Genomic DNA, 12,673 nt, shown 5'->3' on the forward strand with positions numbered 1-12,673 from the left:
ATCTAGTTCTCTTTCTTTCTTTCTTTCTTTTTTTTTTTTCCGAAGTAGGATCTCACTCTGGTGCTCAGGCTGACCTGGCATTACCTATGTAGTCTCAGGGTGGCCTCGAACTCAAGGTGATCCTCCTACCTCTGCCTCCCAACTGCTGGGATTAAAGGCGTGTACCACCACGCCTGGCTAGTTTTTCTTTCTTATTAGCTCATTTTCCATATTGGGTCCATGACTTATATCCTGCTATGAAAAGGAAGTCGTATTGCTACTATTTTATTTATGGGATGTTCTTTTAAGTTAGCAGATATGTCTGTCAGCAGATAAATACGACACAGAAATAGACACTTAAAACGTCCTAAATAACTTGCCTAAAACATGTGCAATCATTTGTGGATATTTTTAGTTGTGGGTTTTTTTTTTTTAATTTCTATGTCCAAATATTAGCTAAGATTTCATCAAAGATAACTTCTGGAAAACCTTTTCAGTGATGACTGAAGGTCTTGCTGGAGAAAGAATGGCAGTATTCTTCCCCACGGGATGGTGTGTGGGCTTGTGGAAGTGCTGACTAATCTTTGAATGCTGAGACTCTTTTTCCCCTCATTCGTAGTTTCTCACATGGTTATAGAGGAAGTTAATTTCATGCAGAACCATCTTGAAATCGAGAAGACATGTCGAGAGAGTGCTGAAGCCTTGGCAACAAAGGTGAGTGAACCTGAGCTTTCTTATTTCAGCTTGATCTTCCAAAAAGAGTGAAGTCTCTCCTGTTTTAGTTTTGTAGTTCTTTAGTCACTTATCAGCTTAACAAGGAGGAAAAGTACTGGAAGGTCTCAGAATCCTGGACTGTGATTCTGCAGACATCTGCTTCATGCGCAGTCTCTCTCGACTGTACAAGCAGCAATTTCATGTGTACATTTCCACCTTTGTCCCTTTCTGGCTTGTGAAAAATGGTCCTCGGAGTAGACTGTTGGACCAGACCTTGTCTGCATTTGGTTACAATACTAAAGCTAACATGGTGTGACACACAAGAGCAATGACTGTTTTCTACCTGAATCAGATGAAAAAGTCAGCCCCCGGAGCCTTACATTTCAGGTGGTGATTTGTGAAAGCAGAGTGAGGGCGCGCGGAAGGTGACCTCCACAGCTCCTCTGATTGCTTCTAGCTGATGATTTTACCAAGTGTGTAATTTTCTATATTCTGTCTCATCAGAAGTACATTATTATTAAAGAATGTTTTTATCTGTGTCTTATGTATTTTGGGTTGGGTAAAATGCATCTGCACCACTTCATCAGAAAATGGATTATAGCAATTTTCAACCAAATTTCATTAGTAATGCTGGCTGTGTTTCTTTCTTCTCTCCACTCCCGCCATTGCCCACACCACCCACCTCCAAAGTATTTCTTTGGATGTGGCTGAAGCCTAACTGCCAATAGATAGGGAAATAAATATATGCATTAGCAGTGTACTTGCTAGAGGTGTCTGCTTAATTGTTTGCATAATGACATTGCATTAGAACTCATAAGATCTCCATCAGAGCCCAACTAAGAATGTACATGTGTGTATGTAACTTCTCTGCTGATACTTGGGTGATGACCCGTAGCAATATGGGCCCATGCTTTAAAAGATACCCTTAACTCTTTTCACTCTGCTGCAATCCTTGAAGTTCTCAAGCCCATGATGATGTTGTTCATGGTGAATTCTCTGCATTTCTCTTCCATCCTTCCTGATTCTTGCTCACCTTTTTTTTCCCTCTCATTCTCTCTCTCTTCTTTCTTCCCTTCCCCCTCTTTCTTTCTTTGCACGTGCACGTGTGTGTGTGTGTGTGTGTGTGTGTGTATATGCGTGTGTATGCATGCATGCATGGGTGCACCAGGATCTCTTGCCATTGTAGATGAATTGCAAATGCTTTACTTGTGTGGCTGGGGAATTGAACACAGGCTGACAGGCTTTTCAGGCACATTTGACTTCTGAGCCATCTCCTCTGTCCATCATTTCTCTTGTTTCTTTTGGAACAAGCAAAGAAAAATATATATATATTTCGACCAGATTGGCTGCTCTGAATCTTCTAGCTCCTGAGGATCATCTGTATTATCTTACATTTAAATAAGGACACTGTCCGCCTCTCAGGAGGGGCAGAGTTCATGGAAAGCAAGGATTTAGAGGCAGCCTGTACAGGGTATTGCTTGTTGTATCCTGTGGAGAGTATGTGACTCTGGACAGGTTAGTTCTGCCTATAGGTCTTCAGAGTCTCATCTCAAGTGACAACAGGATAGACTTGAGTTAGGACTGGAGTGATGAGTGTGGGGAGACTCTTGTTTTAAAAAAAATATTTATTTGAGAGAGAAGGGGAGGGGGAGAGAATGTGAGTACTAGGGCCTCCAGCCTCTGCAAATGAACTCCAGATGCATGCGCCACCTTGTGCATATGGCTTACATGAGTCCTTGGAAATCGAGACTTGGTCCTTTGGCTCTGCAGGCAAGCACCTTAACTGCTAAGCCGTCTCTGCAGCCCGAGACTCCTTTATTGACGCTTTGTTATTGTTGGTCCATGTGTGTCCTCCTTTAAAAATTATCCCTTCTCTTCTCTTCTCTCTTTCTCTTTTAGTTTTTCAAGGTAAGGTCTCGCTCTAGTCCAGTCTGACCTGGAATTCACTATGTTATCTCAGGCTGGCCTCAAACTCACAGTGATCCTCCTCCTTTTTTTTCTCCCCTCTTAACGGGTGATTTTAGTGAGAGAATTTACCTCCTAGTTATCCATGCACATATCCACACATGTGCAGAGAAAAAGAGAGGAGGGAGGGAAGGAAGAAGGAGAGAGAGAGAGAAAGGAGGGAAGGAAGGAAAGAGAAAAAGAGAAATGAAAACATCGGATGGATCACGGTTAGTTATTGAGACTATTTCCAAATCAGACTGGGTCTAGGAGTGTGGTCTAGGCATGAGGATGTTGCCAAAATGCCAACTGACTGATGTTTTTCTGGCTGCTTATCAACCAGTGTTCCCTCCTCTCTTAATCTCATTCTTATACAATGGGATCCTTAACATATATCATTTGTCTCCTGTTCTGTATGAAATCTTTTGGAAAATAAACATGCAATTTGTTTTTTGAAGCTATAAGATGAACTCTTGAACCTTAAAAGAAACAGACTAAAGAACTGATTAATCAAGCACCATGAGTATGCTTGCTCATTGCATGTGAATGACTCTGTATGTCCAAGCTTTGGAGGATGCTTTTGGATATAGTCAATAAATGATAGTAGAACATTTTGTCTCAGAATCAGTTGTCAGTTTGGGAGGTAGGTTCCATTTTCTGAGCATAAAAGTTTCTGTAAATTATTTTTCTAAATCATTGTCATCAAACATTACTGTGGGTGGTTCTTCTGATATAGTTTGACCTCACAGTTTGCCTGCAAACAAGTGTGGATACTTGGCTCAAATATGTAGCTAAAGTTGGTAAATGACTGCTTATTTTAAACTTTGTGATACTAAGTCATTTCATTTATCTGCTTTGTTCCTTTCTTCATTGTACCCATTGCAAATACTTGAATTCAAATACAAATTGGAATGTGGTAATACCTTCCATTGAGTTAAGAAGTATATTATTTTTGGTTTTATTTTGGTATTATTTTGACTACAAAGTGGCATGTCATTAACTTATAACCAGATGAGTACGTGATAGAGTTCATGCATGGGAATCTTATGTTTTTCTTCCAAAATACAAAAATGGTATTTCAGAGAAGACATGAAAATTTCTGGTTGGCTTTTTCCTTGAGCTAGTGACAGACTCAAAGATAGTAGTTGTGTTGTTACAACTAGTGATGGTTTAGATGCCTGGTTTGATAGAGGTATTTAGTTATTTGGCGAGCCATCCTTTTAACTGTCAAATGACCAGATCTTATCAGTCACGGATGGTGATCTAAGATGTCATATGTTAAAAGCCTGATGCCAAGCATTAATATCTCTATGGTCAACCTGGAGGAGGAAGAACTGCACAGATGCTTACCTTGGTGGAAGAAAACTGGCTGATAAATGATTTCTAAAAAATACTTAGACTTCTTACTTCTCACTCCCAATAGCTATCACCTACAAAACTTTTATATATTAAATACTCTAATATCTCATGAGACTATTTATCTGTATTTGCTGATGAGAAAACTGAAGCACTGAAAGATTAGCTTGGTTCTAGAGCTGGAGGCAGAGCTGGGTTGTACACTAAGGCATTGTGTTACCCTCCACTGGTGAATGGTAGCATTGGTATGCATCGGAATCTTCTGGTGAGCGCTGTGAAAGTTCTGCGGGTCCCCGTGTCCCAAAGTTTCAGTGTACTATGGCCCATGAAACACTGGAACTTTGTAAAGCTCTGATGTATAGAGTTGAGAACCATTAATTTAAATATGAAGAGAAATTATAAATTGTCTTCTTTTCTTTTCATTGTCTTCTTGTAGTGGCATTTCCTTCTAACATTAGAAGAAGATGATAAGAGTTTGAGAATTGACAGAGAAGGTTCGTTGAGTTTCTATGGAGGCCTGTGAGTCAAAGAACTCACAGCAATGCTTACTTGAATTTTCCATCTTAAGAGAGAGGAGCCTATTGTGTGATGTGTGGAGACAGGGCTGGAGCTCGAGACTGAGGGACAGGAGACAGGGCTGTGAAGATTTCCCACACAGGCTTATAGAGTGAGCGGGAAGAGCCATGAGGAGAGTTCATAGCCTTTCCTATGTTCTTCGTGGTTCCCTGGAGAGGTCAAGGAAGCCTCTTGTACTCCAGAATGTGCACTAAGGATACATTTATTTCCCACATCATTGGGATCAGGATCAAATCTTCCAAACTGAAATGTATTGTGAGAAACTCAAAGGCATCCACATTATGATGACAAATGAAGGGTGAAAACTGGGCAAGTCCCACACTACACATCTTATGGGCTAAAGTTTTTTGTTTGTTTGTTTTGTTTTTTTCCAAGGAAAGGTCTCACTCTAGCTCATGCTGATCTGGAATCCATTATGTAGTCTCAGGCTGGCCTCAAACTCAAGGTGATCCTCCTACCTCTGCCTCCTGAGTGCTGGGATTAAAGGTGTGCACCATCACACCCAGCTGATCTAAAGGTTTTGTTTGTTTGAGGCCAGGTCTAACTCTAGCCCTGGCTGACCTGGAACTCACTGTGTATGTATTATAGCCCTGGCTAGCCTCAAACATGTAATGGTATAGCCTTCCATGTGCTGGGATTATAGATGAGAGCTATCATGCTTGGCTTGGTGTAAAGTTTATTGTAGTAAGGAAATGCAGTAAGTAGTTAGTTTTGTAGTAAATTATGCTCATTTATATCCAATGTCAATTATTAAATTCAGAGCTTGTTTTGGTGGCCAAGACTCCTGCAAAGGAAATATGTTTGCAATCCTAAGCTCCTAGTTTATACTAGGGAAAATCATGTGCTAAGCACTTTAAAAATTATTTATTTATTCATTTGACAGCAAAGTGAGACAGAGAGGCAAGGAGAAAGAGAGACAATATGACCACAAGTGAGTGCCTGGGCCATCTTTTTTGATGCTATGAATTAGAATGTCTTTTTGTAGAGACAAAACTGTAAACGAACTCCAGATGTATGTGCCACCTTGTACATCTGGCCTTATGTGGGTTCTGGGGACTCAAACTGACTTTTAGACTTTGTAGCAAGTGCCTTACCACTGAGCAATCTCTCCAAGCCCCTGTTAAGCACTTTTGATGTCTATATGGAAGAACTTTATTATTTAGTCTTGGGAGGCAAAACCATGAACAAAGTCACATTTTCCTTCTGTGAACATTGGACCAAGCTAGGTCTTAATGTGTGTTTTGTGACCGTTATATTACAAAAATGTCCTAGTTGAAGAGGGTGATGATGGCTGAGTAACCTCAGCTAAAACTCCGCTCATTTCTATATCAGGGAACAACAAACACCTTGACAAACTAGAATTCCTTTTTGATGTTACGAATCACATCTTTTTGTAGTGACAAAAGGAATGAAATTGAACTTTCTACCGTTAGGCATTATGGAGAGTAGGCATAGTCTCTGGAACTAGGCTAAGCAAGCAAAGAAGGAAAGAGTGACCTGGGGGACTGTTAGAGAGCCCCAGGAGCAGTTTGGGCCTGGCCTGGAACCAGGGATCTGGGGCTCCGTGGGAGACCCTTTCTCGGCCTCTCTCTGTATGTCAGCTTCATTTTGGGTTTTGCTAAATGACCTTCTTCTCTCCCTCAGTCCAACTAGTGGACTCTGGGTGTCAGTACCTTTCGGTAGCTAGACATGAGGAAATTCATCTCTCTGTTCTAGCCTCCGAATTTCTAGAGGAGAGATCTGATTGGCCAGTTAGGCCAAGTTTCCCATAGAAATAAAGAACAATGGAAATGTCCAGAAAAGAGAGGATGCTGGAGAAAAGACATTTATTAAGTGTTCTTAGCACAGTATCAAACAGAAAATTTGTTTATTTTATTTTTTTTCTTCAAGATAGGGTCTCACTCTGGTCCAGGCTGGCCTGGAATTAACTATGTAGTCTCAGGGTGGCCTCGAACTCAAGGCGATCCTCCTTCCTTTGCCTTCCGAGTGCTGGGATTAAAGGTATGTGCCACTGCAGCAGGCTTTGTTAATTTTATTAAGAATACTAATGGTAGAAATACTGGTATTTTGGCTGGAGAAGTGGCTTAGCAGTTAAGGCATTTGCCTGCAAAGCCAAAGGACCCAGGTTCGATTCCCCAGTACCCACGTAAGCCAGATACACAAGGGGCATATGCGTCTGGAGTTCAATTGCAGTGGCTACATGCCTGGTGTGCCCATTCTCTCTCTGTCTGTCTCTCTTCTATCTCTCTCTCTCTCTGCTTGCAAATAAATAAATTTTTAAAAATTACAAAAATAGAAACACTGGTATTTTTTCTGAATTCCTTGTATTTCTTATTGCTTATAACTACCATTTCCACTTGCTTTTGGCTATAATCCAGGTCTCAGGCCTTACTTAAAGTAATAAATTTAATGTGAAAACATGTGAGTTAAACCTTATTTAATAAAGCTACTAATTGTTATGTTCTATTGTGAATGTTGATGTAAGACAAAAAAAAACCCATTTAATTAGCCTATTATTTAAAAATCCAAGATACTCATTTAACTGCTGTTAAAAATAACCATTTTTCTATTTCATCTTAGCTAAATAAAGAAAACAAAACTCTGAAACGAATTAGCATGTTGTACATGGCCAAGCTGGGACCAGATGTCATAACGGAGGAGATCAACATCGATGACGAGGACGCGACCCCCGATGCTGACAGTGTGGCCGAGACCTGCGTCTCAGTTCACTGTCAAAAGCAAATCAAAGGTGAGGCTGGCTGACGACTGGGCACGGCTCCTGCCAGGGCACTGAGCAGCATCTTAGCCCACATCTCTGGGTCTACTGGAAGTTTTCAACATACCATCAGAATTGGCCTGAGGAGTGGGGAGCGCCTGATTGAAAAATCTCAAAAGGGTGCACCATTTCTGCTCTGCGGGTTGCTGCTTGTTTGCATGGAATTAGGCACTTCTGAAGCATTATGTGAACAGGATTAGACAATCACCATAAATATAAGAGGATAGGGGTATATTTCCTTCCTTTCTGTCTTTTTTTTTTTTTTTTTGGTTTTTCAAGGTGGGGTCTCGCTCTAGCCCAGGCTGACCTGGACTTCACTGTGTAGTCTCAGGGTGGCCTCAAACTCATGACCTTCCTCCTACCTCTGCCTCCCTGAGTCCTGGTGTACACCACCACGCCCAGCTGGGATATTTTTGTCAAATGAAAGAAACTATGCATCAAATTACAAATTGCCTGTGCTGACAATGTAGCTCAGTGGTAGAGCTCAAGCTCAGCATATATAAAATCCTGAGTTTAGTTTCTAGCACCAAAATGTGTGTGTGTGTGTGTGTGTGTGTGTGTGTGTGTGTGTGTTTAGCAAACACCCTGATTTTGCTTGATTCTCTATTGGAATGTTTTTGTTAAAGATGTAAGACAACCTTTTGATTCAATAAGTAGGTCATATTCAAAAGTAGTGCTTTTAAATATGCTCCATCTCCATTGGAAGTATAAAGAAGATAGGACGTTCCCTGACTTACCCAAGTCTAGCCCTTTATACTACAACAGGGTAGACTTGATGCCAGAGGGAAGGCTGAGGAGTGAAACCCTTTCCTCCTGTGCTTGGATCCTTTCTGGTGGGTGTTGAACAATAACAATGGTCTCATGTTCTCCCTCTTGAATTAGCCAGCCAGTGGACAGAGGGATTTCAAACGAAACCTCAGAGCTTTCCTCAAGCTGGGTTCACATAGAAAGTTTAATTTTAATTTATAAATAATCATGTAACAGGTTTCCTACTGCCCTCAGAGAAGGGTAGGAAATTGAAAATAACGAAAGTGGAAGTGGCAGAGCAGAGTGCCTGAGCAGAAACCCAAGCCGCCTGTGCTAATCTGTGGGTCATTTTAAACATTTCATGGCACAAGTCACTGTAACACCAGAAGCTTTTGTAGCTATGCTGGCTAGTATTTTTCATTGTACTAACATGTTTTTTCATTAAATTCCAATAATAAAAAAAATAGAAGTAAATGAAGAAACAAAACACCCACAACTCTGGAGAGAAAATTACTAGAATTAACCCTTCTTTATATTTTCAAGTCAGTTCAAATAATGTTTTAATGTTTAAGGGCTATAAATTGGCAGGAAGTCAAGATTTTTTTTCTTCAAATCTAAATCTCCAAATTATTAACTGCCCAATTGTTTGTTTATATTGTATTGTGACAAGGACCCATGGCCATTATGAAATAAAAAAGAAATTGGTACAATGCCTTAATTTGTCTTTGCTGAAAGCTTTAAAAATTTACTTCTAAAATGCAAGATAGTTTTTTTAGAATGTGGGTTTGATAGATTGCAAAGGAAACTCACCCTGAGGCTCAGGCTGGGGCTGTAGCTCAGTTGGTAGAGTGCTTGCCTAGCATGCATGAAGCCCCAGGTTCAATCCCCAGCAGTGCATAAGATGTCCGCAATGGCACGTGCCTGCAATCCCCACACCCAAGAGGTGGAGACAAAACTCCAAGGTCAGCCTGGGCTACAGAGAAAATTTGAAGCTAGCCTGGGCTACATGAGACCCTGTCTAAAACAAAAACAAAACCCCAAAATTCTGTGTGGTACATTTGGCATGTGATATAAGATTGCTAGTGGCCTTGACTATCTGGCACGGGGTAAACATCAGTTGAGGGTCCCACTGTCCCTTCGTCCTCCACGTTCTTTTTAATCGTTAAATACCCTTGACTGTGCACTGCACAGGGATGGGCATTTTCTTTTTCTTTCTGTCTTTATTTTCCTTAGCCTCCTCCCTGTCCTCCCCCCTCCCCCGGCCCATCCTTGTTGAGGTATATGGGTCATGCATTGTGGAATTAGCCCTCAGTTATGGCTAGGAGGCAATGTCTCTGCATATCATGACCCAACGTGTGGCTCTGACATTCTTTTCCACAAAATTTCCCTGAGCCATGTTGGGGTCCTTTTGGGACTGCTCCAGTGATGAGGTGTTGGGGTCCTCTGTGTCTCTGGCTATCTGATTTGGTAGGAGTTGATTGTTCTCCATGTCGATCTCTTTCACCCTTCCCTTGTGCTGGTACCCTGTTCGTCAAGAGAACAGCACCCTTGCTTTTTTTCCCAATTATTCTTCGTTTCGGCTGGGGCCCATTTGAGGTATGATGGGGTGGTTCTTTCCTTAGGATCAGCGACTATCTGAAAAGCAGAAGCAGATTTTCTAACGGAGAGTAAAGTTAGCACCAGATAAATGGGCTAACCCTTATTTTTTTTAGAGAGAGTTTAATAGGTGTAAGCCCTCTTGTAGCCCACGATTTGTGGTAACTTGAATAATAGAGAGCGGACTCGTTTGGGGGTATGGTTCTGACTTGTTTCCCAGCTCCAGCTATGGGTACCGTCCCACTGAGTGGATACAGAGCAGTTGATTTCCCACCATGGCTGTGTGACTGTGGGAAAATGACCAATATCTGTTCAAGCAATTCATGGTCTAACCTACTTAACAGCAAATTGGTGTCTTTTAAGAATAAGTTTATTTCTTTTTTTTTTTCTGTAAAAATGCAGAGCTTCGAGATCAAATTGTATCTGCTCAGGAGGAGAAGAAGGTATTAGCGATTGAGCTAGAAAACCTCAAGAGCAAGCTTGTGGAAGTGATGGAAGAAGTACGTATCTCAAGCCTGAAGGCAACGCTGTTAATATTTTAAACTAACAGCCAGTTTGAGTGACTATGTCAAGAACTTGCTATTAAAAGCCAGTTTCTGACATGAAAACCATGAACCGATCCTAATGTTCTTTCCGCCCTCCTAGTTCAGTCAAATAAATAGTCAAATAAATAAATAAATACAAACAAGGGATGGAAGTTAAGGTCATGGTATTCATGTGCCCACCACACCACTTAGTCAAGAAAGCTCTAAGGCAGCAGGGGTACATTCCTTGTACCCCTACTTTTTCTTAGGTGGGGCTAGTTTGTAACAGTGGTTACTCCTGTTTTAGTCGAACACTCTATTACTTCTGGTAAATAAGGAAGAGAAAAGAGTTTAGATTCCCCGGGGCCTGGCTGGCCCGGGGTCAAGTCCCGCCCCTCCCTCACTGCAGAAACGTTCAAGGCAGAGCGGTTGCAGGTGGAGATTTGGAGACTCTCTCTGTTTCTCTTGAACCATATTTAAGTAAAGGGCCACACCCTGACTTACCTATCATTTGCAAGGCTTCAAGGATCTGCTTTGGCAACCTTGATTGAAATTGTGTTTGTGGGTTGCAGATTTTGTAGTCCAGGAGCTTCCCGCCTGCTGTGTACCAGCACCATGGGGGGATGACTCTGAAGCCAGGTCACCTCCCTTCCCCGTGTACATTGAAGTCTGTCATGTCAGAAGCTCGGGCAGCCGTGCCCACCAGCCTCCCAGCCCAGTCTTTTGCTTCATTTTGCCAAAACTTTGTTAGGACTGGCCAGACGGATGAGGGGCTCTTGGACAACGGGGGCCTCCCCGTCGGTCGGTGCGTATCACTTACCAATGCAAACCAAAAACAAACCTCGGGCTGTATGAAAAGAAACCAGTTCATGGTTGTGCTGGAGATGCTGGTGGCTTCGGAGCCATGGTTGGAGCGGTCAGCCCTGGTGTTTAACCACGCGAAAGGGGCAGGGAACAGTCTTGCCCTCGGTGGTGGCTAGTTATCGGTAATTCTCTCCCCACCCTCACAGAGGTGGTGTGGAATACAGTTCAGAAGGTGTTTCTCTTACGACTATTTCAAGCAGTGAAAATCTCTGTAGCTATTACCCAGCTTAATACACAGACCGCCAGCGTCGTGCTGAAACCCCAGGGTCCCCCTCCCCTGCCACCTCCTCCCTCCTTGCTCGGTTCCCTAAACAACTGCTCTTCTGAATGCGGTGTTTATCCTTCCATTATGTGCCTTTACATGTTCAGTGCAGAACCAGGTATTTTGAGCATTTTTAGACTCTGTAAACATACCTGTGTTTTACATTCACCGTAATAGATTCAAGATTTATCCAAATCAATTCTCATAGGTTTACACTGAAAAATACTGCTATGTTGTGTCCTCCATGTTAAAAGCCTTACTTAAAAAGCCACATTTTGGAGAGACTATCTCATATGTGTTTTATTTAAGCCAGAAGTCATCAAAATCTAAAGTTGCCCTTTCTGTTTTATTTTAGAATTAATGTGTGCTTTAGTTAAGCCAAAAGTCATGAAAGTTCAAACTAAACCCCCAAATCAAGTACTGGATCTCTTGCTAAATGATTGCCGTACATTCCAGGTGATCTCTTGTTGTGTTTTTACACTAAAAATATGAATCCTTGGCACCAAATGAATGGCTACTATTCTGTCCTGTGTAAGAGGGTCTGATGTCAATTTGAATATGTAAATGAGTTCTGCCCCAGAATCACCTTCAAAGGAAGCTACCTCCAAGAGAGGAAGGCCAGTCTCTGCTCTGCATTGTAACTTCAAGTTCAAAACTCAGTAGACATTTGAGTGTACATGTTGCCATATCTTTTGCTTTATAATTTTGGATGTTTTCTTCTCTCCTACCTTACATTTCTAGGTAAATAAGGTTAAACAAGAAAAAGCTGCTTTAAATTCAGAAGTTCTTGAACAGAGAAAAGTCTTAGAAAAATGCAACAGAGGTATGTCTTTCCAGACTTTTTTTTTTTTCTTGAACATGTGTATAATTTTTTTGTTGTTGTTGTTTACCTACATTTGGTGTCCTTTTACACCCGTCCCAAAAGTTTCTTGCAGCTAAAAATATTTTCCTGGATTGTATTTTGTCTAGCAGTGAAGCTTTCCCTCCTATTTTTCATCACTGGGGTCGTGGTGGTGCATGCCTCTAATTGCAGCACTGGGCAGGCAGAGGTAGGAGAATCACTGTGGGACTGCAAAGTGAGTTCCAGGTCAGCCTGGGCTAGATGGCCCTACCTCAAAACAAACAAACAAACAAGTGACAAAGTGATTTCCTTGAGGAACGTGAAACTAACTTACTTTGAAACTTCAAATCTACATACTACCGTGGTCCTCTGTATATCCAGAGACCATAGCCATTTTGTCTGTCCCCTTCAGCATTTATTAGCACCATGCTATAACCAACTGAACTGGCCGTATTTCCTTCGGCATTCATAGACTTGATCGGTTATTTAGTAAA

At 41.6% G+C, this 12,673-nt stretch overlaps 1 protein-coding gene across 2 annotated transcripts in view; it reads left to right on the forward strand.

Annotated features, from left to right (window-relative positions):
* Window positions 1-12,673, forward strand: part of Shtn1 (shootin 1) — a 124,069-nt gene that overhangs the window by 41,813 nt on the left and 69,583 nt on the right. For both annotated transcript variants that reach the window (XM_004659304.2, XM_045131887.1), the window contains exons 5-8: window positions 599-693; window positions 7,150-7,318; window positions 10,091-10,188; window positions 12,080-12,161. In XM_004659304.2, coding sequence (XP_004659361.2) covers window positions 599-693; window positions 7,150-7,318; window positions 10,091-10,188; window positions 12,080-12,161 — 444 coding nt within the window. The remainder of the gene's footprint in view (window positions 1-598; window positions 694-7,149; window positions 7,319-10,090; window positions 10,189-12,079; window positions 12,162-12,673) is intronic.

The sequence above is a fragment of the Jaculus jaculus genome, chromosome 1 (genome assembly GCF_020740685.1).
Source record: "Jaculus jaculus isolate mJacJac1 chromosome 1, mJacJac1.mat.Y.cur, whole genome shotgun sequence".
NCBI classification, from domain to species: domain Eukaryota; kingdom Metazoa; phylum Chordata; class Mammalia; order Rodentia; family Dipodidae; genus Jaculus; species Jaculus jaculus.